The 27,854-nt window shown below is 39.3% G+C and overlaps 1 protein-coding gene across 1 annotated transcript in view; it reads left to right on the top strand.

The window, feature by feature from the left end:
* Positions 1–27,854, top strand: part of top1a (DNA topoisomerase Ia) — a 77,095-nt gene that overhangs the window by 9,443 nt on the left and 39,798 nt on the right. The window contains exons 3-8 of the mRNA XM_048549847.2: positions 4,768–4,906; positions 19,020–19,146; positions 21,984–22,048; positions 22,553–22,645; positions 23,299–23,368; positions 26,937–27,025. Coding sequence (XP_048405804.1) covers positions 4,768–4,906; positions 19,020–19,146; positions 21,984–22,048; positions 22,553–22,645; positions 23,299–23,368; positions 26,937–27,025 — 583 coding nt within the window. The remainder of the gene's footprint in view (positions 1–4,767; positions 4,907–19,019; positions 19,147–21,983; positions 22,049–22,552; positions 22,646–23,298; positions 23,369–26,936; positions 27,026–27,854) is intronic.

Here is a 27,854-nt window from a genome sequence, read left to right as displayed (position 1 = left end):
TGAATTGCTGTGGTTGTGGGTATTGAAATGAGACCAATATAGGTTTTTTGCAGGATCTTCTGTGTAAATTGGTATTTTTTTTTGCGTAGCTTATACTTTTTTTGGAACTCTTGTATGACAAGGAACTGAAATAAATGAAATCTGAGGATTTAAATTGTTCTGAGTGTCAGTAAGGTTGAGACTTATGTGGTAATGAAGGAGCAGTTAGCTCTTTAAAGCTTGAAGTATGTAATTACATTGGTTTATTTCAAATATTGGGAGTTGGACAAGTTTTCTTATGTTGAGTGCTCATTGCAGACTCTGTCACGTTTTGTGTTTCTTAGTAAACTTGTAGATTTGATTGACTTTTGTGAACACTTTTTTTTAAATGTCAGTGAAAGATTGGCCATTGATTAGAAAGCAGATTTCTGATATCTGAAATAAAAAGAAAGTGGTGGAAATGATCAGCAGGATAGATAGCCATTACGCAGGGGCTTATGTTAGCTGTTACACTCAGCACAAATGTTGCAAGAGCTGTTGACTATTTCCAGAATTTTCTATTCTAGTTTCAGGAGTTTGGTTGTGTAGTTTGTCTGCTGTATGTATTTTTTTTAAAGTATCAATGATCTGGGCAAATTTTGATCTATAATTATTTTGTGATCCTCTACACTGTCTTTTTGTCCTGATTAGTTGCCATCTGATGCATTCCCTCCGTGAGTTTCCAAAAAGTGTTTGTGCTGTAGCTTTGCTTTGTGTTCTGGGCATTTTAAGATCCTAAAACCTAGGAGCAGAAGAAGGCCTCTCTAGCAGTCTGCTTTGCCACTCGGTGAGAAATGTGTGATCTGATGAACCTTTAGCTTTACTTTTCTACCCTTATCCCCATTCCATTGATTTAAAAGTCTCTGTCTTGGCCTTGAATATACTTAAGTGGAATCACAAAGATTCACTCTCCTCTGAGAGGAGAAATTCTGACTCTTTATTCATCAAATGTAAAGGCCCAGTTACACAAGTGTCAAGGAAGAACAACTACTGGAGAAATTTTGACAGGCTAGATAAGACATTTATTGCATTTTCCCTTCCTGTAGCATACTGGCTAGATATGATGCAACGTTTTGTAACTGGTTACCTGGCCTCCTTGAGTTAGAGGCTTTGTCATCATTATCACAACTGAAGATATGGGGCTGTCATAGGCACAAGCCTTTTGGGAAGGTGGAATGAGTTGTGTCTTTGCATGGAATCCAGTTGCTGGTTAGACGATGAAGTTCTTCTATGCTTGGATCTGAATTATTTGCACTTAATCAGGTTATGATTGAATAATAGAGGATATTGAGGGTTGGCATAATATTTGAAATTCTGCTCATAAAATAAAAAATGACTTGTAATGGGAAGCCTGATGATTTAGATTGAGGAGAGAGGAAGTACAAGAGGTACTGATGACCTGAGGCAGTTCTCCCACTGCTGCCCTTTGTTAAGACCAGTACATAGTGATTTGGTTAGAAATATTACATGTCAGTGCTACACTTATTTAAACTAGGCAATCTACCAGGGTGGAAATGACTATTACAAGGAGGCATAATTTTAAGGTAATTGGAGGAAGGTATAGGGGAGATGTCAGAGGTGGGTTCTTCACACCAGGAGTGGTGGGCGTGTGGAATGCGCTGCCAGCAGTGATAGTGGACTAAATACTTTAGAGACTTCTAAGCAACTCTTGGATAGGCACATGGAGGGTAATAAAATGTAGGGTATGCAAGACACTTTTGATCTTAGTAGAATAATAGGTCGGCACGACATCGTGGGCCGAAGGGCCTGAGCTGTACTGTTCTGTGTTCTATGAACTGCCTGCTACTTTTATGGACAGAACTATACCTATGTCAAATCCAGTGTATTCCTTGCCCGAATTACAGATGGGCACACCTTCTGATGGAGTACCCTGAACCAGGTGGGAAAACTCTGTCACTTGAAGTCAATGTTAGCTAGCCAGGCTGAGTTCACTTGTCTTTTGTGTAGGGTTTTGAATAGAACCTGAGGATTATCAAACCAGTGTGGTTCTCCTTGTCAGCAGCCCATATGTAGGTTACAGAATTATAGAACTATTTTAGCACAGAAGGCAGCCATTTAGCTTGTTGACTGCCAACAATGAGTTAACTTCAGAACTGAGAGCGAGAAATCAATTGGCCTTTTTAACAAACAAGGATGTGGAAAGGAGTTTGTGGAAGTGAGAGCTGTGAAACCCCATCTTTCCTCTTCATTGCAATGAGCTGGTTTGGGAACATGTTCACTACCTTTTTTGTTATTTGATCTTTGGGTGAAAAGTTGTGCAAGACATAATAAATTTATTTAATATGCTTCATTTCTGGCCCTGTCCCTTTTTTCTCTGCTGTTGCATTTCTGTCTGTTCCTCCTTGATTATTTCTTTAAAATTTCCATCTACATTTCTTCCAGTTCTGTAAGTGGAAACCAGCAATACCTGAACATAATCCTGTTTTGACAGTTTATCCAGTTGTGTATTTTAAGGTGATAACCAAATGCAAAACATTCAACAATCTAAAGTTTTGAGAGTCTTTTGTTGTGGATTCTGTTTAGTTTGTCCTTTTCTGGGTTGTTTTTCCACCCCCCCCCCCCCTCACCCCCAAACTGACTTCAGACTTGCAATGACTGATTTAATTGTATAAGTTGTTGTGTTCTTCTTGTTAGCCCCCACATCCTCCCATTTCTTGGCCCAGTCCAGAAAGCCCCAAAAGTTAGCTGGGCCTATGCACACATCTTAGTTTCCCACAGATCGGTGCAAGTTTTTCTATTGAGGCTGGTAGTTATAGTGGCGGTTACATCCTTTGGATATTTGGAACTTTGATTTGGGCTGATTTTATAAATGACTAGAATGCTCCTGAAAGTGTACAAGCTTTGACCAGCAGATCATGCTTCTCTAAGTATAAAAAGGGATGTAATGGAAGCAGGTGAACTAGTTTCACTTCACACTGTTAGAGTGCCAGATTGCAAAGACTGGTCACAGTAGAATTTTAAATTGTGAATGAAGGACACAACGCATATGCTAAGATTATTTTGTGACCATAATTCCTGCTTTATACGAATAAAACCTTTTTGAATGTTTGCAACAAAATGGTGCTGACCTTGATATGACCTGATATAGCTCTTGCGATGCAAAGATTAAATCAATCAGCCTAATCAGGAAAGGTTTCTGATTTCAGGAAAATATGTTGGTCTGTATCTAGTGTGTGAAATATTTTACATTTGTTTACCCTCCTCATCTGTAGTGCCTTTTTATGTTAAAAGGGTTTGTGCTTTCACTTTTTTTTTCCAATACTTGCCAGTTTCAATCTCCCTTTTTTTTTCTCCATAGTGCAATAAGCTGTAGGAATAATTCATGTTTCCATTGTTGGAATGGGATAATTTTTTAGTTGTGCAAGACATTGGCTACAGGATTTTTTCTTTTTATTTACTCATTCACTCTGTGAGGTTGTGGCTTTTAGGCAGCATTTATTGCCTGTCCCCAATTGCACAGAGGGCACTTGAGAGTCAGATACATTGCTGTGGTTCTGGAGTCACGTGTAGGCCAGACCAGGTAAGGATGGCAATTTCCATTCCTTTAAGGGCATTAGTGAACCAGATGGGTTTTTCTGAAAATTGGCAACAGATTCATGGTCATCACTAGACTCCTCCTAATTCCAGATATTTTTCATTGAATTCAAATGCCGCAATCTGCTCTGGTGGGATCTGAACCCAGAATGTTATCTTGGTCTCTGGATTAACGGTCCAACAATAATACTGCTCAGCCATTACCTCCCCAAGGTAGAGTCATTTGGGTGAGAAGGCTTTCTGAGTCCAGCATTTTTAATTTGACTGCATAGTGTCTAGACTGTGTGGCCTTACTTAACTCTGGATTCATCTCGCAGGCATCCTTTCCTCCACAACTCCAAGCGCGGCCTAGCAAGGAACCTATTGCATTAGTTCGTGACTGCCTCAAAACCAGTAACTGCGTACAAAGAAGACCACTTTCACCTACTTAAGTTTGTCTATTTTGAAATTTCCCCAAATCCCTTCAGCACCATGGGTTCCAAGAACTCTTAATCTCCCTATCTAAGAAGAACTTGCCTATTTCAGGCCTAAATTTGCCATTTTACTAGTTTGAATGTTTGTTTATTTGTTTGTAGCTTCTATTTTTGATTAGTTCCATTTATTTTTTTTTAATGGGCTCTTCTGGGTCTGACTTTTTTCTGTGTTAATTTTGTCTTGCATGTGATTGCCTCTTATGCTTGAAAAGGTCGGTAATTTTCCATCTCTGTCATTCCATCAGCCATGTTGCTTTCCTACCGCTTCCATCACCCTAAAATTGGCAACCCTAAATGAGATCTATTCTATAGAAACAAGTTTATATTTGGTTCTTGCGATGGCTAAGGTCACTAATTGCATTGATTTTTAACAGCTTTGTATAGAGGGGCTACAGTGGAGGCTGAACCTATTGGCCACAGAAGCGAAGTGATGGCTAGTGAATCCGGCTGAAAATATGCCAGCCTGTGCAAAAGCTGACACTTTTCCTTGCAGGAGAAGGAAGCACATTAGTATGACAGCTATTTAGACAAGCAATGCTGGAATATATAATATGAAAAATACTTTGCCAACTTTTAGCATGATATATTTTTAAGATGAGAATTGCTATTTGTGTGATCGTTACTTTTTTATGGTGAAGCCCAAAGATTGATAACATTATTGATATAGAAGGGACAGAAAGAAATGATGCCAGATGATTGTTTCTTCTGTGTACACTTGCAGATTCTCACAAGTCCAGCAAAAGTGAAGAGAAACACAAGCATAAAGAGCACAAACATAAGGAGCACAAATCAAAAGATCGGGACAAGGATCGTGAGAAATCCAAGCACAGCTCCTCCAGTTCCAAGAATCATAGCAACAGGTAGTGTTGTTTGTTTGTTTGTGCATTTTTCTTTTCACACTGTTGTGAAGTGGTACGTGTGTGTGGACCTGAATTGACATTCTAGTGTGATGCATTTGAGCCAACACTTGCCTCACTTTTTGGTAATCTAGTGAAAGAATTGGAAATGATGACAAGTTGACTGAGAGGATAACTGGGTCATGGGTACAGTTTTCTTCGCAAAATGGAGTATTTGACTTGCTTGTCACATTGCATGGTATACTCCATATTGATGCACAGCCACACTTCCATGTATCTTCAAGACCCCATTGCTTCCTGAGTCATAGCTTTTTTTTTAATGAGCATAAATTGGCAGTTTTGGTGGCTAACCACCTATTGTCATTGGCAAGTGACACTTGAATGTTATTTTTCCCCTTCTTCTAATCCTGTCTGTCAAGTCAATGCCTGACCAACTCATGGAATCATATAGTATAGAAGAGGCCATTTGGCCTACTAAATGACTGGTGTTAATTTTGTATGGCCACGGCAAATATCTGCAAAGTATAAAATGCAAGAATTGCTGCCAGTCTGATATTTGTCTTTGCTCAACAGTAGCGACATTGCTGTCTGATTTGTGTTGTCTTGTGTGTTTTTTATAAGTTTCCTTCCTGCTTTAAGGGCAGCTGGGAGTGATGTTTCTAGTGTCAATTTGGCACATGGCATAGAACAGGACTCCTCAAGCTTTTCTATTGTTCAAGCAACAGTCAATGCCAGCAATATGTTTACAAGTAGTGTCTTCCATATTAAGGTGTAAACGATTAAGGAATTTGTTTTGAGGGTTGATGATCTTTGGAACTCATCCCCAGAGTACTGTGGTTATAGGGCATTTTAAATATTTTCATTTGGCCGATTGACAAGGAAGAAGCAAAGGGTATAAGGGATAGACAAGAAATTAGTGTTAAAGACAGTTATGTCAGCCACAATCCTACTTGAATGATGGAGCAGGCTTGAGTGACTGAGTGGTATGCTCTTAATGTTTGTGAGAGGCAGAGTTGAGGGAAAAGATGTAGGACTGAGGAAAGAGGAAATGACGATTTTTGAAGGGCAGAAGTTTGCTTGTTCTTTGTTGTTTGAAAAGATGGGAAGAAAACTCATTTCTAAGCATTGCATGTATTCTGTTTCCATATATTCTGTGTGCAGTGAATGTTGGAATAAGATTTTGAGATTTCATCCAGTTTTCGGTCTTCCGTCAACTAATATCCATTAGCTTTTAAGGGTCCATGAATGACAGTTACAACAGAATATTGTTTTGTTTGCAACCTTTTTTGGTAGTTTTGAAAGCAATTAGTACATTTTGTGAATTGGCAGCCAAATAGGTCTTGGTTTTGTTGCCCTCTCCAGTTGAATAAGCAGTTGAGCTTACAAAGAACTGGTAAGGTGCTGAGGAACAACCTGTCGTTTGGGGTTGAGAGGAGTATGAAAATTTGAAATGTCTTTCACATTTACACTCAGTCACACTTTTTTTTTCTTTTGTAACTTGGAAGGTATTTATATAACATGCTTATTAATTTACTATTTTACATGCTTTCAGGTTTGTACTTTTCGACTGGCAGAGATTAGTGTAGTTTATGGTTTGAAACAACCTGTGTAATGGAAGTGCATTTTTGAAATTTGTCAGTGTGCGCCAGTGTAAGTTCTATCCTTTAGTTTGTGTGGAAAGTTTCTGGAATGCTCTGAACCTAGAATCTCTACATGAAATGCGCACTTTTTTGTTTTTCGAAAGTGCTTAATATCACTCGTTTAGGGATGATGGATTAGAGTGAAATCAATTGCAAGCTGTGCCCTAGTCAGGGATATGGAAAAAGGTGACTTGTTTTTTTGAAAAAAAAATCTTTCCGTAGACGAAACAGTTGTCTTAAGCTCGTCTTATTAGGAGGTGAGGGTGGAGGAAGTATGTTTGTAGAAGCTAATGGAATTCTTTGACACTAAGATGTTCAGATTTAACTGCATTTGTATTATCCCTTCTCCTCGACCAACTGGTCAAAGAAACTTATTTTTAAATGGTTTTTCTTGCTCTACCGGAGCTCTTGTCTTTCTCCAGTTTTTCTTTATCTCCCCTCCATACACTTCCCGAGCCTATCCATGAGATCCATCCTCTGATCACTTGAGCCTAGTTTCTCTAAACCGCTGACAACCTAACTTTTACCTCTGATCTCCATGTTGACAATGTTTTTGGTTCGGTTTCTCCCCAGGTATTGTCCTGTTCTCATCTTTTAGACCTGTTGTCTTTGCATCTCCTCAGTTTCTTGACCCCAGCATCCTTGGAATTATTTTATCATCTCTTAATTTTTTAAAAAATTATGCTTCTCCAATCGTCTGCCCCAGTCTTTCCTGGAACTCTTGTTTGAAATCCTTCTAATTACCCTGTTAGAGCACTAAGTCTGGTCTTCTCAAACTCATGTCATTCTATGTAAATTGCGAGGAGGGTAGTGTAGAACTTAAAAAGGGCATAAGACAAGTTACTGGAGTGGGCTCAAAAGTGGCAGGTGACATTCTGTGCAAAAAAAGAGCAAGTTGATCATTTTGGCAGGCAGAATGTAGAACAACAACTTAAAATAGTGTACAACTTGAAGGGGGCTGCAGGATCCAAGGGTTCTAGCTGTATATGTGCATGCCATTAAAGGTGACAGGACAGGTTGAGAGCGGTTAATTAAGTATACGATAACCTGGGCTTTAGTAATAAGGCATAGGGAGCAAGAGCAAGAAGGTTAATGTTAAACTCTTGTAAGGCACTAGTTAAGTCTTAGCTGAATTATTGCTTTCTGTTTTCGGGTGGCACTCTTCAGGAAAGATGTAAAGCATTTGGAGATATTAAGTTTGTGAGAATAGTAGTTCTAGGTATGAAGGTTATTAGTTTTGAAAATAGTTTGGAGAAGATGGAACTGTCTTCTAGGGGAAGAGAAGGCTTAGGGGATCTGATTGAAGTGTTCAGAATCATCAGCGTTCTGAATCCAGGATTGAAAATGAGAGAGTGTAGATTTCGTTTCTTTTAGAAGAAATGAGGACATGAAGAAAAGCATTTGCATGGTTAGGATTTGGAGTGACTGCTTAGGTGCTTGGAGGCAGGTTCAAAATGGAATCTGATTTGGTTTGTTTGTTTGTTTCCAAATGACAATTGGGGGCAATGAATGACGTTTCAATGCTGTTACAAGAGAAACATGCCCTCCAAGTCCATCTCAACCTGTGGCTGATCATTGCAGTTGGGTGATGCTACAGTTTTCTATATTGTCACCCAGAGTAGTATTTGCAACAGTGTCTATTCCTCTGGCATTCTTTAGCCCACTTATGTTTCTCAAGCAAGTGATGCCACTTAGTGACACCTTTTTGACGAACTGTAGTAGTTTTCACATACATACTGACACCTTCTAGCTCTGTCTCAGTATTGCTCCTGTCCTTGGCCCATCCACTTGTGCTAAATTATCAGCCTTTATCCAACATCCAATACTGGATAAAAAGAAGTTGTCTTCTGTTATCTATTGGAAAGACTTGGGATCAGAAAAAATCCATACCAGATTCTCTAGCTGTTGGCTCCTTGGCAACTGTCTGATGCTAAACTAGACTACTTGGAAGTTCATCAAATAAACTTGAAGGTTACAACCACGCATTTGTTCCATTATTAAGACTTGATTGAAGTACAGAAGATGCTGAGAGGTCTTGACAGGCTAGATATGGAGGAGATATTTCATATGGGTGAATCTTGCCCAAGGATCACTCTCTCTTTCTTCTTTCAAAAATCCCAAAATTGCCCATTTTTAAAACCTGTTTTTTCTTCTTGGATTTGGTCTTAGAATATTTTTAAGCCTGTGGAGGATAGATTCTAAATGAGCAAGGTGGAGGAGGGAGTGCAGTAGTGGTATCAGAACTAGGCAGAAATGTTGGTTTGAGCTTACAATCTGATCAATCTTCTGAAGAAGGGTCTAGGCTGGAAACGTCAACATTCCTGCTCCTCTGCTGTCTGTCCTGCTGTGTTCATCCAGCTCGATACACTGTTATCCCTTAATCTGATCAACTGTTATCTTATTAAATGGCCATGTAGGGTCTGAACCAATGGCTACTTCCTCCTAATCCATGTTTGTGTGCCTATTCGCCTCTGTAACATAGACTGATGCAGGTTCAAAGACAGGCAATCTGCTGAACATGCCTTTTTCATATATGGAATATTTAAGGTGGTATTGGCTGGTCTATTACATTCTAACCTCTAAATTTGAGGTTTCACAACTCTGCCTGTGGCCTAAGGTGCACCAAGTCCCTTTTGCCTGCCATCTTGATGCATGGTGATCTTTCATTCCTAATCAAACTTATACCTCCATTATAGAATACTTAATACCGTCAAATCCCTTGATGGCTATGCCCTTTTAATATCTCTGTAATCTTCTGCCCCATAGCCCTCTGATATCTGTGCTTCTCTGATCCTGGCCAGTTGAACATCCCTGATTTTTTTCTTCTATAATTGCTTCACTGTCAGTCGTCTTTTCTTTAGTTGCCTTCTTGGAATCTCTACACTTTCCTCCTTTTTTTTAGGGTACTCTTTTTGAAATCTAACTCTTGATGAAACATGTGGTCTTCTGACTTAACCCTGTGTGATGATCATTTCTTTTGGTAATGCTCTTGCTCCTTTTCAAGCATTCCTAAGGGCCTTGGAAAGTCACAAAACATTTCACCTTCAGATGCAGATTTATAATGATCCTAGTAGTACCAACATCCTCTTGAAAGCAAAGGAAACTCCATTTATTCCACTGCTTGAGTTGTATGAAGAGCTGCCTGTTCACTTCTTTCCAAACTGGCTAATTAAGAGTGAAATGTGTAAGAGCTCAGACAGTTAACTTCACAGTACAATTAAGTTAATAAAACTAATATTTACTGTAGTTTGCATCATTGTTGAAGCAGTTTGGTGATAGGCAAACAAGGCTTTGAAGTATCAGCTGTCCTGACAGAAAAGCAAAACAGTGGTTGCAAAATAGACAATGAGACTTGGATTGCACATTTTTTAAGTGTGGAATTCCAGTTGAGCCTCCCTGTACAATGCGCTATGTAGAAATGCACTTGTTAACACTGATTCTTTAGACTATGGTAATGGGATTGCAGTTTGATGGAGAAACCACAGTTCTTAAATTCCATCTAGGAAGAGGATGTGCTGTACTGGGAAATTTTATAGTATAGCTTTATGGGTGGATAAACCACTTTGTCATAGTTGAGGGGTTAAATTGTGCATAGATTGAGTTTGTAATTCCATGAAAGAATATGGTTACAGGTTAATCTAATTATGATATTTGAGATGGTTGAAAGAAATTGAGGTAGGTCAATTTTCTCTGGGCAAACCTCAAAATATGAGTAGTACTTAACTGTTCAGGTGTGCTGTCATAAGGAACATGAGAACATAGCAGCTGGAATGGGCCATTTGCCCCCTCAAGTCTGTTCGACCAGTCAATTAGATAATGACTGATCATCTGTCAGAAATAACTCCAGTGAAAATCTGGAATGTCTTGCATCTAAAAGCTGTAGAGGCTAGATATTTTGTAAATCAACAAATTGTTAATATTAGAGAAAAATGCTAGAAAAAGCAGGTCAGGCATCGTGTGGAAAGAAGTGGAGTTAACATTTTCAAGCTGATTACCTTCATCACAACTGAATAAAGATGTAAGAGTTGTTTTGAGCCAGTGGAAGGAATGCATGAAAAACAAAACCAGCCTCTGGTACGGTGGAGACCAGGGATGAAAGATTTTGATGCAACTACCATAATGAAGAAACAAAAGATTTATGTCTGAATAAGGCAATAAATTGTTACTTTTAAAACCGAAATACAACATTTAAATCCAACAAAAGGAAGAAAGAGCACATGGAACAAGATGGAGGCAGGGCTTATAATCTGAAGTTGTTATACACCATAAGTAGATTAATAATCAGTAAGATCCCTAAATAGAATAGCAAATGCTGAATTGAAAAGTTAGCGTGTGAATAAGATGGAGTACTAAAATAACATGTGACCCACACTTTGGGTGGTGCTTGTAGTCTTAGGAGAGGAAGTGTTGCACAATGCTGGAGGTCAGACAGTTGTCAATAAAGAGCAGACTACATTGAGCATTCAGACTTCCTTGCTCCTTTGTTTTAACTTCAGATTTCTAGCATCCACAGAATTTTGTATTTATAAATCACAAATGAATTTGTTTGTTAGGGTTGGGTGTTAAGGTTAACAAGCTGTGTAGATATTTGCTACAAATCAGCCCATCAGTCTAAATGTTTGGAACATGCCAGGGATAGAATATTCTATTCATCTTTCTATAAAGGCTCAGAGATATTAAATTTTATAATTTGGATATCTGATTTAAGGTCTTGGGTAGTTTGGGGAATACTTTCTCAAGGAAGTATGTCTGAGAATTCTTAAGAACTGACTTCCTCATTTCGCTAAGGTTTGTGATTTGTAAGGACTTTTCATTGAACTTATTTTCTCATCATTTATGATAGGAAGGCATCAGGTGGAGTTGCACTGATAGTGGATTAGTTTGCTAGGTAGTGTCTAAATGCAGTTTGAAAGGATAAGGGTAGCAGGGTCACAACATTGTTCAAATTCAACTTTGTTCTCTCCCTCAGCCCCCTAAGAATGTACTGTACACACTTGATCGTAGTATGATACCATAATCAAGTCTGTACTGGTTGGGGGAGAGTGAGATTCTAGTGCTTTATCCTGTAGTTGGCTCGCAATCCGAATTTCCCATTTGTACACAATATAGTCCTTTTAAATTTATTTTAATCTAACTTCTTCCAGGGCAGGAACTGGCAACTACTTTGCTACTAAGTAAGGGAAGTACTTAGCTCTGGCTCTCCACCGTTAGCCGGATAGTCCTGAGTTCTGCTATGGACTAACTTGCCTCTGTCTCCTACGCTTGAATAGCTTGCTGCCAATGTATTATCTACCCTCAATCTCATAAAAGAGGCCACTTGGGTGAGGTATGAAAGGATGGTAGCACCTAAGAAACAGGCCAACAATTGACTGGGTAATCAGAAGTTCTTTTAACAATTTTATTGGATTAACACCACAAACCTAGAAGGACCAAAAGCAGAATTTGCTGGAGAAGCTCCTCCAGGTCTGACAGTGTCTCTAAAGAGAAATTAAAGTTAATGTTTCAGGTCTAGTGACCCTTCCTCGGAACATAGAAGGATAATGTATTTATAAGGTGATAAGTATTTGAAAATCCATACCTTTTTTAAGTAGAGGAAGAAATGATGTTCGTCACAATGATGACCTTAAATGATTATGTAGTGCTATTTGGATTAAAAATAATGCATGTTGTTGAATACTGTTTAAACATAACATGCCATATGGTGTGCAAGAGTCCTTGATTTACTTTGGAAGCAAGGTACCCCTGATACCGTGGATGGAAATATTCTATATTCTCTAAATATATCCAATGTATAAGGAAAGTTTCCTAAAATTTCCATAGTCCTCTGTGTGACTTTATTTGATTAGCAACAGCAGTCCATGAATATTCTTTCCCATGCAGCTCATCTCACTTTCACAGGGTAATGTTGAATGAAACATTATTCTCGAGAAGGAAGTTAGCTCAGAAGTGCAAATAGTGCACAAGGCCAAATTGTCTGCCGTCATGCAGAAACTAAGCTATTTGAATTTTCAGTTTTTGTCAAAGCCACTACAAATCCTCCCCAATAACTGTTTGGCACCAAGTGCTAAAAACCAAACATCCAGATTTTGTTTGGTAAAGTTGTATGTCTTCAGAATGTTCTTTGAATTAAATTGATGTAAAGTCAACTGTAATAAAAATTGGGTGAATGGGGAAGGGTGAAATTTAAGGGTTACTATTGGGGTAGGTTGATTGCTTTGACTCAATTGAGTGGTACTTCCTTTGGCTGAGTGAAAAAATTATACAAGTGACAATTCTTTTAGGCTTTTCAAAAATTGATATGCCAGAATGGCATTTGAGCTTTTCTTCTCCTAGACTTCAAATAACCATGAATACACTAAAGAGCTACGCCAGTGAGCTGTGGACTAATTTATTGTTTGGTAATAACTGAAACCTGGATATGTCAGAAGAATTAAGTGAAAGGTGCTGTGCTGATATTGCATCTCCTCCAATAACAATCTTTATTTTTTAAAAAAAAAAACAGCTTTATGAAAGCTCATTTTTTTTCCTACTGTTATATCCTTCTCCACCCTGCAGCTCCTAGCCAAGAGTGTAGGCATGTATGCTGATGCAGGCATGTGCTGATTTTTAGCTCTACATTGGCACATTATGCTATGGTAAGATGATGTGATTTCATCAGTGATGATTCATGACTGTGTATCCATCATTGCATCATATAGCCCACACTGCAGTATTCCTCTGCTTGCTATTTAGCATACTACTTCTGGGAAAGGCCTTGTGACATACTACTGTACCACCCCAGGTGAAGGAAGGAGGCACCAACGGGTATAAAATGAAATATTGGTGAACCCCACCGAGTACTTTTTTCTTCTACACAGTCCTTGATATCCAGTCAATGAATATTTTTGTTGTTTGTCTTGCTATGCTAAGTATGTACTGATTATCTTGTATCTAAAGTTCTCGCTTATGTCACCCTATTGTATGCAGTTGTGAATGGATTTGTGATTCTTCCTTGGCTGCATCTGCTAGTTTCGGTGGCCTACACAGATGCCACTGCTTCACAGGTTTATGAAAATGTGGTTTCAAGTATCTATTGTCAAATTCAGTTGTTCACACTGAATAAGGATGAATTTTCATATCAGTAATTCACTACTTATGTCAGTGAACAGCAGATCACTTGTCTAAATTTGTACTGGATATTTAATATTTTGCCATATATAATTTGAATATGTGAATAGATTCAAGATTTAGACCCCTGTAAGATATTGCTACCAACTTTGAATAATTAGTAGAAACTGACCCTGACTCCTGTATTGGGTGTACTGTTCTCACCAATTTTTAAATCCATTTTGCAACTGTGTTCAGCTTATTCCATCTTCATTCTTGATCTTCTACTTCCCTGTATTGTGGCTTTATCATATATCATATCTAGTGCTTTGCCTCTTTCATTATTTCTGTATTTAGATAATTAATCTCATCTTGTCAAAAAAACTCCTATGACTAACATTAGACTAATATTAAACTAATAGCCTTGCTATTATTCAGTTCTGCTGTCTTTCCATGTCGCTGAATGGAGACCTTGGGGTGCTGTTTCATAGTTCCTTGAAAGTGGAGTTGCGGGAAGACAGGACTGTGAAGAAGGTATTTGGTATGCTTACCTTTTTATTGGTCAGTGCATTGAGTATAGGAGTTGGGGGTTCATGTTGTGGCAGTACATGACATTGGTTAGGCTACTTTTTGGAAGTATTCAATTCTGGTCTCCCTGCTATAGGAAGGATGTTGTGAAACTTGAAAGGGTTCAGAAAAGATTTATGCGAGTGTTATCAAAGTTGGAGGGTTTGAGCTATAGAGAGACTGAATAACTTGGGATTACTTTCTCCGGAGGGTTGGAGGCTGAGACGTGACCTTTTTTACAGAGGTGTACAAGTTCATGAGGGGTATGGATAGGGCAAATATCTAAGTTCTTTTTCCAGGGTACGGCAGTCAAAACTACTGGGCATAGGGTTTACGGTGAGAGGGGAAAGATTTCAGAGATAAAAGGAGCAACTTCTTGCAGAGGGTGCTGCATATATGAAATGAGCTTCCAGAAGAGGTGATGGAGGCTGGTTATAATTAAACATTTAAAAGGCATCTGGATGGATAGATGAGGTAGGAAGGGTTTAAGTCTGAATTGGCCAAATGCTGGCAATTGGGACTAGATTAATTTTCTAAGATATCTGGTCAGCATGGACCAGCGCTGTACAGCTGTCTAGACTCTGGATAAATCATTTGGTCACTCAATGTTCAAACCTTGAACGTACCTCTGCTACTATTAGAGCTCCTAATCAATAATTTATTCACTGTCTCACTCACTTACTCCCTCTTGTTTTCTTCTCTCTTCCTCCTTCCCTCACTCACCACCCCCCCACCCCACTGCTGGATTTTTCATGTGCCCTATTATGTCATTCTCCTTCAACTTAGCTGTATTCACAAAGAAAATTTCAACTCTGAAAGGTAGCGATTTGAAGTACATGCAGCCAGACCTGTTGAGCATTTTCAAGAGTTCTGATAACCAAGGACTTTAAATTTTTCTGTAATTTCTCATTCTGTTTGAGTTTACTGGTAGTACTAATTCCACACTTTTTGAAGTGTATTTTTGTTTCTTAAAAACATGTAAATTTTTGCTTAATTTTTTTAGATGTCTTTCAAGTGCAGCAGTGCACGTGATATGCTGCAGGTGCCAAAGGTTCAGTGGGGAGCAATGAATACTGTTTTTTTTCCTAATCTGATTACCCGTTTGTCAAGGGAGGGGGAAAAAACTGCACTGTTGTCCTGCTTGCTGTCCTTTTGAAAATTAACTGTTTCTCCTGTCTCTTGGCTATGCAACAAAAGCCCTTTCATTTTATATAGCACTGTCTCTTTTTTTTTTACGGCCATTATAATATAAGCAGTTAAACTAGCTTGCGACAAACACCCTATCATTCAAAATAATAAGAGCTCTTTTTGGTGCCATTGGATCTTTTTGTATGCATTGAGCAGGCTGATGGGCTCTTACTTTCAGATGGAATGTTACATACAATTAGTGCAATGTTGCCTTCGTATTGCACAGTGAATGTTGGCTTTTATTGAGAACTGTTAATTGAACTTGGAATTTTTGAAATTGTTGTAATGAAAGTGCAAGCAATTGGTATTGCTACACAACCTCCAAGTAGACCCTAGAAATACAAAGTAATAAAAATATTTAGGCCAAATCATATCAAAATATCAAATGGTGTCAGTGAAGGAAATGTGGTTGCTACTAGACAGCAGAATCAAATTATGGATGTTGGCTAGTAAAATGTAAACTTGAAAAGTATGGTCTAATCATATGAACAAATGTTTGGAATAACTTTAATGAACCGAATACTAAAGGTAAGAACATAACGATTGTACTGAAATGTGCACAGCTGATAAGATAATTGAAGTTGCAGGAATGCTAGTTTTTAATCTGCTGAGAAGTGTTAGCATTGCGACATTTTAAAAGTGACTTTAAGATTTCAGGACTTAACCAGTTTTATTTTTCTGGATGTAAGTTTGATGGGCAGCCTTCGAGAACAGTAGTGTGGTTTCTGGGAGGGTAGTAGAACGTCAATGAGACACTGTTTTAATAGTTTGCACTCTTGGCAACAAGCTGACTGAGTTGGCAACAGAAAATAGTCTGCCAAAGAGGCCAAAATCTTAGCTCTATTTGTGAAATGGGAATAATGGCACTCAGTCTGAGGCTGCCTTTTCTTGGTGCAAAGTTAGCAAGACAGTTTGCCTATACCACCTTTTTTTTTCTTGCTAGGTCTTGTGTACTTTAACCCATTCAGAGTTCATCTTAAAATTGAATGCTGCAGCCACTTTTTGATCTTGCAGTCAAGTTTTATGCAACCAGCATCTCTTTTGTATGCTTATTTTCCTGACGAAATATTTGAAAAAAATAACTTTTGATCAGTTAATGTACATACCTTTTTGAAAGTTTGATTTAGTGTTTGAACTTTTAAACGTCAACAAATTTTGACTAAGAGTCTTTTATGATGCTGATGGACAGGCACGCCACTTTCAATTAGGCCATTTTTTAATTGTGATGAGAACAAAGGTTCAAGGAGTATTGAATGCTGGAGAAAATGTTTTTGTTTTATTTTTCTTCCCTTTCATGTTTTTCTACCCCACTGCCAATAGTTTAGTTATCCCTGATCTTATGAACTTGGTTGCATGTTCATTTCAACAATGGGATTTTCACTTCAACAGTGAAGTGCTACCCAGGCACGTAGGCTGCGTGGACAGTACTTGAATCATTCACGAAAGAGATTAAGTATTATTCTACAATTGCTGCAGAATCGCATATTTGGATAATTATAAGACTGTAAATCACCATCCAGAACAGTTCTCTCCCCTTTTCTCTTTAATTGTGGAAAGTCCATTTTGAAGAGAGATTTTAATGTTTTTATTTTCCCCGACTGTGTTCATGAGTGTCCAATTTTAGACATTCATGAACAGTGCTAAGCAAGCTCTGCTAAATACGTCAGATCTGTCATTTCTGTCGACTAATCTATTAAATCACCTCTTGTATTGAATGAAAATTAGCACCAATGATTCCAACAGAACCTTATGGACCACTGCTCGCTGCTAAACCCAGAGCTCCAATCTAATCCACTTCTTAATAAGGGGTGGGCTGTTACACAGTTGTTAGCTCTTTTGTCTAACCAGTGTAGCAGCTACCTTTTAATTCTATTCTAATTCTTCTTTTTTGGAGGTAGACATCATGAGTAAGCCAGCATCTACGTACTTGTTACTGGAGCAGGTATATTTCAGCTTGAATTACTGCAGATCACGTGGTCCTGAGTAGCGTAATGACAGATTTCTGATTTGAAGAACTTTTGATTTTTGACCAAATTTGGAATAACCTAATTAGGAATAGTTGCAGACTCTGGGTCTGTACTCAGTGGGTCTCATTGAAACTTGTACAACCTTGAGCGGCCTAGCTAGTGGATGTGGAGAAGCTGTTTGCACTGTTGAGGAAACTAGCACCCGAGGCCACAGCCTCAGTGTGAAGGGAAAATCCTTTTAGAACTGAGATGGAGATGTATTTCATCAGCCAGTGGGCCATGAATTTGTGAAAATCATTACAGCAGCCTGGCGAGGCCAAGGCATTGAATGTCTTGAAGATGAAAAGAGGTTCTTGATTAGTGAAGGGATCAAGGGTTACAGGGAGAACGCAGAAGAAAGGAGTAGAGAAACATCAGCCGTGATGGCTCGAATGGCCTAATGCTCTCCCATCTTACAAAAGGATGGTATTTCCACACCCCTAGAACATAGAACATAACAGTTCAGTACAGGCCCTTCGGCCCTCGATGTTGTGCCGACCTGTCATACCGATCTCAAGCCCATCTACCCTATGCTATTCCGTGTACGTCCATATGCTTGTCCAATGACAACTTAAATGTACCTAAAGTTGGCGAATCTACTACCGTTGCAGGCAAAGCGTTCCATTCCCTTACTACTCTGAGTAAAGAACCTGCCTCTGACTTCATCCTATATCTATCACCCCTCAATTTAAAGCTAGTCCCCTTGTGCTAGCCATCACCATCTGAGGAAAAAGGCTCTCATTGTCCACCCTAACTAATCCTCTGATCATCTTGTATGTCTGTAAGTCACCTCTTGGAAATTTATGCAGAAAGGTAGGTGTGAGGAGGCATATTCTAGGTGGCTATTGGAGTCGGTGGGCTTGAATGGATGTTGATTTCCAGGTGGTTGCCAGAGATGGAAACAGGCTATTTAGCCTGTTACACCACTTCCACCAATCAAAGTCCATATCTTTTGTCTCTTGTCCCTCTGATAGATCACTGAAAAGCTATTAATCTGTTTTAAAACAAAATTGATATTGCATAAGTTGCTGTTGTAGAATAGTATTCCAAACTTACCATTCTGTCTGTGAAGATTTTTCCTAACTTCACCCCAGAAAGCTGTACTTTCATCTTTGGACTCTGCCCTTGAACCTAGACAGGCCAACCAGCAAAAATCATTTCTCTGTCCACTCCATTTGTTCTACTTGAATGCCCCAATTAATACTGCCCTGATCCTTTTAAAACTTCAAGAATTACAGCAATGATTTATTTAAGTCCTCATTATTTTAACCCTGGTGGTACAGCTGTGTGACTCACTGGTGCAAGGCCAGTATATTACTTAATGCAATGCCGAGACCTGCTTACCATTGCGAACCCGAGGCTGTTTCTCTTGTGATGCTCATCTGAGTGGTGAACTTGGGATAATACCCTCGCACTTACTCTCAATAGTGGCAGGGGTTTTCTTGCATCCACCAGAGCAGGCAGGTGCAACTCGGACACACACCGGGTTCCTAATAGCTTCTTTTTTGATCTATGTGCATCCACTCTGTAGTGGAAGAGAAAGGGGAGAAGTTTGTTGAAACACTGCACCTTGTACAAATGCAAAATTTCGTGAGGTTTTTATTTGTCACAGGCTTCTCTCTCTTGCAGTGAGCACAAAGATTCTTCAGAAAAGAAACACAAAGATAAGGAAAGGGAAAAAGACAAAGTGAAGCATAAAGATGGGAGCTCTGACAAACACAAACATAAGGACAAGGAGAAAAGGAAGGAGGAGAAGGTATTGAAATTGCATTTGTTTCAAGCTGCATGGCTTTTTTTTTGGGGACCATTTTAACTTTGAGCTAAACTCCTCAGTTTTCCTGTCATTCATCTGCCCATGATTATAATGGGAGCAGTGTCATTGTGGAGAGACAGCCTGACACTTGCTGCCCTCAACCATTAAACGCAGGAAGGTCCTGGTGCTGGTTTTGGCTGGGATGGGCGAAATCAGAAGTCAGACACATCAGGTTTATTTGAAATCGGAGCTTACAGGGTCTGCCCCTTCATTGGGTGAAGTCTCATGTTAGGATATGTGATACTTTCACATAGTGAGAACAGACCAGCAGCTTAAATCTGGGTATTCGTAAGAAGCGGTGGGTCATCAGTTGCTGTGTTCCAACAATCTTCAGCCTCAGGACATGGCAAATACCTGATACAACCCCCCCTCACACTTTAAACTAGAGGATCACAGAGGTTAATGAGGCGTGTCTGAGCTTTTCAAGATGGCACCAGCCACATTAAAAATGACATGCCAATCTAGTGAAGCTACAGTACATAGATGCAGACTGACTTCCTATAAGCTACTTTAAGCAGCAATCCCACAGCGGAGGGGTCAGATCAGAGTTCTGCTGTACTGCCATATGTAGTCATGAAGAGTCAACAATTAAAACCAACAACAAAGTGGGGGCCTGTGAACATCCTCCACCTTTGGCGAAGTTCGGCACCAGTCCACTGGTTTGGCACTCCATCCGCCATGTATAGTTATTAATTCCCTCCAGTGAAGTTTTCTTACCAATTTAATAGATTTTAAAAGCTTTTCTAGGACACCTTGACATCATATGCTGTTAAATGCTGCCTGGTTAAAAAGGATTTTCATCCACATGGCTCAAGGCTGTAATGCGGCTGGCCATCTTGACGAAGCAAAGAAAAAAAATGCTGGTTGGAATTTATTTTTTCATGCGATGTGGGTGTCACTGGCTAGGCTAGCATTTATTGTCTGTCTTTAATTGCCCAAGGAGTGGATGACCTGTCTCCAGAGCTGTCCACAGAAGCTAGCTTTCAAGTTCAGTTCTGAGCATGTGATGTCAAGTCAGCATGGAGGGTGCAGACAGTGTTGTGGCTGCGCGTTAAAGGTTTGTGCTGCAACTGAGCCATATCTCTTGCCTTTGTTCTAGTCCACAAAAAGAAGAACAAGCCTCAACTGGAAAATCACTGCTCAATCAACTGTCAGTTATTAAACAAGTGCTGGAAGGCAGTCATCAGTAGTCTTAAGTGGTTCTTACTTTGCAATCTCAAGCTAACATTCTAGAAACACTGGTTCACATCCCACCGTGAAAAATGATACATTTTCTTGATTTTTTTCTTTAAATTGAATTCTAGCCCTTTGACCGTAGCGCTATTGATTGTTGTAAAAGTCCGTGCTGTTTGCTAATGCCCCTTTTTTGGGAAGGACATGTCCCATAGCCTGATCTGACTTGCATGTGATTCCAGACCACAGCAAGGTGGTTGACTCTGAACTACCCCTTGGGCAATTAAAGATGCTGCTGTGTCGATGATTAGTATCCAGCATCGAGTGTTGTTGTTCCCGTCCAGTCACTTAGTCAAGTGGAAAATAGAGGTGACTGACTCAGCAATCTGTAATATGGTTTTGTTTGTTTGATTGGCCTGGCCCAGTCCAGTTCAGTTTTTAGTCAGTGGTTACAAAGTTAACAAGTGAAATTAATGATGGCAATGCTATTTGATTTTTAAGGGGTGACCGGTAGATACCTTGCTTTGGAAAGCATCACCTCTGGTTAGTTGCATGTTACCTACCTTTTATCACCCCGTGTTTAATTTTGTCACATCAGCGTAGAGAACTTTGCAACTGGAGGAATTGATATCTGTCATGAAGTATTGAAGGCTGTCCTTGTTCGAGGCCAGTGACCACCTCCAAGATGTTGCCATTACTTGAGTTCTTCTTCAGGGTGGTGTCCTAGACCCAAACTGCCGCCTTGGTGCACCTTTCTGTGGAAAAATCAAAAACAGGAAGTGTTCACTACCATTAACAATGTTAACAGCAAAGCAGTCTGCACTGTATGCAGCAAGTTTAGGACAAAATCAGGATGACAAAGTACATTCACAACACATACCAGCAGCTGATCATTTCCAATCAGATTCTGCCAACCTTCAACGATCCTGGCATTTGCCATTGTTGAATTTCACCCATCAAAATTCTTTTGGATTGCCATTGATGCAAACGGGATAGAGCCGGCTGCAAATATTGAGATTATTAGAGGCTGGGTATCTCTATGGGTCAGTGCTTTCCTTGCAAACATTTAGGCAAATGGCAAGCAGTGCCCACACCACCAGTGCTTGACCCAATCACAGACAAAGCAGTGTGCCTGATTTTGACACTCCTTCCACCTCTAATTTTACTTTTACACTCCCTCAACCACTAACATACAGTGGCGGCAGTATGTATCATCTACAGGATTTATCGCCAAGGCAGTTTAACACCTCCTCCTATTTTGTGACCTCCCATTCTGTGATTTGTACCAGCTAAATCCCAGCACCGTTAAACTGTCCCCATCACACGTGCGTCACACAATGTGTATACTGCTGAACTAAGGTTCCTGGTTAGCGTCAAGGGATGACGTAAAGTGATGACTTTACCGGTGGCTAAATTCTGTCAGTAATATGTTCTTAAAAATTTCAGTAACCTGTACACCTTGTAATGCTTAATTCACAATAATACAACACAGCTGTGTCCTTTTAAATAAAGGTGATTACGTGTTTAATTTACCTCTGAAAGAGCGTTGGTTTTAGGAATTAGCAGTAACCTGTACGCCTTGTAATGCTTTTCTTTCTTTTTAAAAGGATAAGGTCCATTCCTCAAGTAGTGGTTCTGGAGATAGAATAAAGAAGGAGAATGGTTTCACAAGGTAATGATGATGCTTCTTATCTGTCAGGTATTAATCACGTGAAAAATGTTTGGCTTGAACCTTTTGGAATGCATGTTCACAGCTAAATGTGCTTTGCTTAAAGAAAGCAGAATTCTTAGGAAACTCTTTCTTGAAATAGTGAATTGAAAAGAGGAACTATTTGCAGATGATCAGTGAAGGATCAGAGATTGCATTCAACATTATTTAATTTTTACTTTTTGAATTTCACTCACCTAAAGATTTTTGTGTAGTTGAAGAATGCCTTATCCCATTTAACGGTGCATATGGCTCTCAATGAATGTCCTGTACTGGAACCTTCTTTTAGGAGTTGTTGAATTACACTGTGCTAAGTTAGTAATCTGACCTTTTTTTTAGGAACCACCAATTGTGTTTCTCAAGGGTGGGCTGTTAAGGCAGTATATTCTGTAAAATCCACCACTCAGTTATACAAGAACTGAAAGTTTTTAGTTTTTTCTTCCCCCCCCCCCCCCCCCTTCCCTTTAGCCCTCCTCGTATAAAGCAAGAGCCAGATGATGATTATATCCCATCCATTAAGGTGGAAAACAAGCCAATGAAGAGGCCCCGTGAAGATGATGAGTAAGCTTACAATTGTACAAGTTATTAAATAGATTGTTTGTGGGCTTTCCCTTTCCTGATACTATGTGCAATGATGCAGCAATGAAATTGGAGTTGCGTACTGCTCAGGAAATTTAGAAGGGTTATTCTACCTTGGGGGTAGTCAGGAAAGGGAGTCATGAGAGAGAGGGAATAGAATGAAGTAGTTGGTATGATGCTCATTTCCTCTGTGGTGCTAGTTTTGGAAAAATACAAGTAACAGGCAGATTGCTATGACTGGAATATAGATGCAAACTTGAAGAACACTTTGTACATAGCATTAAAAAAGAGGAATAACTACGTTTTCCATTTGTGTGAGGAAACAGCATGTATGCACTGCAAAACATCTGAAGATGAATTTTGTCCACCCTGAACTTTGATAGTATTTAAAATAGTTGTGCTGTGTATAAGTTGCCTCAGTATTTTGGACAACGATAGCACAATGCAAGCTGCACAGTAGGACAAGAATGGTAGCTTTACCTTACCTAAAAATAGAACACTTTATATAAATTATAGGATAGAGATTTCAGTTTGTTGCATTGTCACCTGGAGTTTCTTTAAACCTAACCTATAGGCACTAATAGCAAACGCAAAGAAAGTTTCTCAAATTTAATCTGTCTGTCTGCCTGCCCTAGTGTTGATTTCAAACCGAAGAAGATCAAATCAGAAGACGTAAAGAAAGCCAAAAAAAGAAAATCTGAAATGGTAAGGTAACTTGTTTATTTGATGGGGGTGCATAGGGGCAGGTAGATAGAGGAGGTGGAAGCAATAACATTTCCTTCTTTAAAGCTTGGGAAAGCTTCTGCAGGTTCTGGTGAACTTTTGCACGTGAGACAGAGAAACCAAATGATATGAAGTTACTGGTTTGCCTGTTTTCGGGTTAAGGAAGTGAGGGGAAAAAAATACTGAAATAAGTTTGATAATTTTCTTTTCCAATCAACCTGTTCAAAAGTATTATTTCACATGTCTGGAGCAGTTGGGATTTGAACCTGGGCCTGTACTGCAGACAAAGCAGCACCCTTAATGGCACTTCATGCAGGAGAAGATTCCCATTGATTTTTAAGGAATTTACTACAGTGATCATTCAGACAACAGGAGCAGTTTGGGGATCTGATCTTTGGAAGTAATATTAGTTATAGTTATTGGGAATAAGCATGTGTGTGAGAAATTCACTTAATCTTGATTTAGCTCTAGGAATGAATGAAGTGAGAATTTAAAAATTAATATACTTTGCTAAGTTTAATAAAATTGGATGTATTAAGGGAGGATTCTTTTTTGATTACTTTTGAATTGAAAGAAATTATTTCCAGTGTTATGGTCTACACAGTGAAACAAGCAGCCTTATTGAAGGAAACAGTTGTTGCAGATCTCTTTGCTCACACAAATCCATGTTTTCCTTCAATTTTTTTTTGAAGTAATAGAATATGTTGCCCATCGTCCTCCATACCTTTGGTTGGAAATTTAATTTTTTTTTGAATGGATAAAGAAAATCAGCATATTGCCATGCAATCCGCTTGGTTTGGTTACTGGCTGAGAGATGCTGAACTCAAGTTCCGTGACTTGAGCACGAACTTGAGTTTGATTCTCAATGTTCTCCGTATTGCACAAGAATTCCTACATTCTAGGGAATTATCTATTGACTTCACTATTCATGTTCGGTGGCATTGATCAGAATACCTGATTGTTAGGTGTTTCATTCAACTACTCTTGAGTATTCACCAAAGTCATTACTCTTTGTGGAGACCTCTGCACAGAATGGTGTAACACAGAGGAAACCCATTTGGCCCTTCATGCATGTACAACCTTTTTGTCTCCTCTTCCTGTGCTTTTTCTGGAATCCTTCAGAATTCCTGTATTTATCCAATTCTATTATCCAAGTTTTTTTTTAGTTTTTGAATTTCTTCGCCTCCATTTCTTCCAGTGTATTCCACATGTGTTTTTGGGCTAGCTTTTCCTCTGTCATCTGGTTCTTCTTTATTACTTGAGATCCGAGATAATGGGAACTGCAGATGTTGGAGAATCCGAGATAAAGTGTGGAGTTGGATGAACACAGCAGGCCAAGAAGCATCTTAGGACCACAAAAGCTGATGTTTTGGGCCCAGACCCTTCATCTGATGAAGGGTCTGGGCCCGAAACGTTAGCTTTTGTGCTCCTAAGATGCTGCTTGGCCTGCTGTGTTCATCCAGCTCCACACTTTATCTTCCTTATTACTTCCCTTTTTATACATACCTGCTTTTAATATGAATAGGAAGGATTCAAAGGGATGAGGGCCAAATCCTGGCAAATAGGACTAGGCCTAATTGGGATATCTGGTCAGTGCCGACTAGTTGGACCGAAGGGTATGACTCTTTGCTTCCTATCTTTCAAGTGTGGCTTATTTTTTCCAAGTATCACCTGGCAAAACTACTTAATTCTGCTCAAGAGCAAACAATTCCATTTTCTCACCACTAATACCATGCCCATAAATCCGTTCTTCTTCCTCCATCCCTGCCGCCTCCTTGCACCACCGCATTGCATCCCTTCACAGGACTGTTGTTCGCAACTGATTAGTGCTAAGTACTGCTGTAGATTTGTCAACTTGCTCTACAGTCTCCATTTTTGCTTTTGCTGTGATGTTGGCAGAATCCTTTTCCTGGTGAAGACCAGAATGGCCTCTACTTAACATTTTATTCTTTCTGCACGGACCTCGCGAAAGTAAATACTGTGACCAGCATCAGTACACGGAACCTTGAGGCAGCTGTGTGCGTGCAGTCTCAAGTGAATGGTGGGGCAGACTGGTGCAAGGGATTGATTAGTAACTTCCTCCATATCACCTTCCACCACCAGAGGGCATTCTTTTGATATCGAACAGGGTCGTGACTAATTCTCTGTCACCTACTAATCTAAGCCTGTCTTCTCACCACTACCCCCCCCCCCCCCAAAAAAAACTGTTGAGACTCCAATAAATGCAAAGTACTACAGGTGCTTGAAATCTAAAATAAAAATAAGTGCTGGAGAAACAGTGATTCATACTGCTGCCTCAATCCCAGGGACCTGTTTGATTCCACCCTTGGGCGACTATGTTTGAGGGTTTCTTCCGGGTGCTCTCGTTTCCTCCCACAGTCCAAAGATGTGCAGACTAAGTGGATTGGCCATACTAAAGTGTTCAGGGATGTGTAGATTAGGTGGGTTATAGGGGGTTGGGTCTGGGTTGGTGTGGACTTGTTTGACCATAGGACCTGTTCCACGCTGTAGGGATTCAATGAAAACAACCACAAAAGAGCCAGATCAGATTCAGCATTAACTCTGTCCACAGGTGCTGAGACCAATTAGTCATTTCTAGTGTGAAATGACTCTTCATAATTGGTGCTGGTGATACGTTGCACATCATTCCTTAGAGCCATGTCCTTTTTGGTGCATGCTTCCTTCCTCCTTATTTCATTAGAAATTGATTGCTCAAAGAGGTCTTCTGAATGCATTTTCAGCAATTCCTTCTACTTTCCCTTAATACAGTTTTTGAGTGTGTATTTGGAAATAATTGAAGGACCCAATTATTGCTACCTAAATTTCTTTCTGAAATTTGCCAGCAAATCTGCATCCCTTTTTTCCTTCTATTGGTGATCTATAGTATTCTTCTAACACTGCAATAGCTCCTCCTGTGTTGTTCATTAATTGAACCAAATTGATTTTGTCTTTACTTGAGTACATCATTCTTCTCCTATGCCCAGACAGTATATGAGCAACTCTTAACTCTTTCCACCCCCACCCCGCCTTACTGTTTCCTTATTTTCCTGATACTTTTTGTAACTAGGAATGTGGAATTTTTGTTTTGATAACATCTTTTGTCATAGTACCGTCATTCGAAGTGTCTGTTTTGTGCCTGCAGCTCACTGACACTTATTACTAATTTGTGTATGCACATTCACTGTCAAACACCTTTTTTACAAGTTTATCCCCCTCTGATCCTACAAAACTGAAATAATGTTCAATGCAATGAAGAAGCAAATAGCGTTATCCCTAGCAACAGCTTCTGTAATTCAAATAATCCATTGTAAGTTAAAAGGTTGTCATTGTCAGAATCTCAATGAACTTTTGAACTTTAGTATGTCATGTAATAAGTGGCTGTGGCTCCCCCACCTCAGGTACTGAAGTTTCCACTGTGCTGGTGTGGGGTGGGCTGCTTATCATATGACACAGTTGTATATGTTGGAACTTTATGATTCTGCAGATATATTAACAGTAGGTTTCTGGGAGTCTTATGCAACAACAGAATTGCTTCTATTTTTCCTGGTAGGACATGAAGAACAAAAAGTCTAAAGATAAAGTGGAAAGTTCTGGACAGGGGAAGAAGAAGAAGAAAGAGGAGGAGGACAAATGGAAATGGTGAGGTTACCCAGAATACTTTGTTTCCTCGTTGTATCCCTTTTTTAGTCTCATCGCTGCTTACTCAAACACAGATGAATGACTACTAACTCCGGTATTTTCTATAACTGGATGCTTTCCTGGGAAATTCTAGAACGTCTTGGGAGAAAAATTACATTGCTGTTTCATTAATAATAATTTAATCTTTTCAGTGATTCGGTGCCAAACCTATTTTCCTTCCTTTATTGCTAGAAATCATCTCTGCTTCAGCCAAACATTTGTAGCTGTTGTGGTGTGTGTAGTTATTGGAAGCATGTTTTCATTTTGCCTCGTTTTTAAAAATCTGTAGTATGAGAAGAAAGGAATCCAAAGCTAGCCATCAACTCCGTATTGAAACTTGTTGTTATTCATGTTGTGTAAAGTTCATTTATTTCAATTAGAATAAACTTTTTTAGCTTTGGGAATTAAATAGCATAAATTAATTGTTTACATTAAGTTGCAATCATCTTGCTTTTAAGAAGGTAACAATTAGAAAAGTAGAGTCCACAACAGTTGCATTGGAGAGTTGGATATGTGGTATCTACACTATTTGCAACAAAGACAGTCTGGAGAGTGGTTTTTGTTTTCGAAGCAAAAGTTAAATCAGTTAAAAAGCATTCAGCGAATACTGAAAGATTCAAACCAGTTTATTGCAAATGAGGGATACTAAACCCAAACTTTGGTTTAATGATGGCTCACTATGTTGTCATTTGGAGATGGGTTGAGGTTAAAAGGGTACTGTGGCTTCAATTTGTTTTCTCTGGGCAGTGCAATGCCGCTGGTTGCAATCTTCAGGCCAGTAAAGCTCAGA

The sequence above is a fragment of the Stegostoma tigrinum genome, chromosome 19, assembly GCF_030684315.1.
Source record: "Stegostoma tigrinum isolate sSteTig4 chromosome 19, sSteTig4.hap1, whole genome shotgun sequence".
Taxonomy (NCBI): Eukaryota; Metazoa; Chordata; class Chondrichthyes; order Orectolobiformes; family Stegostomatidae; genus Stegostoma; species Stegostoma tigrinum.
Note: the sequence above shows the minus strand (reverse complement) of the source record. Positions and strands in the feature narration are given on the sequence as shown.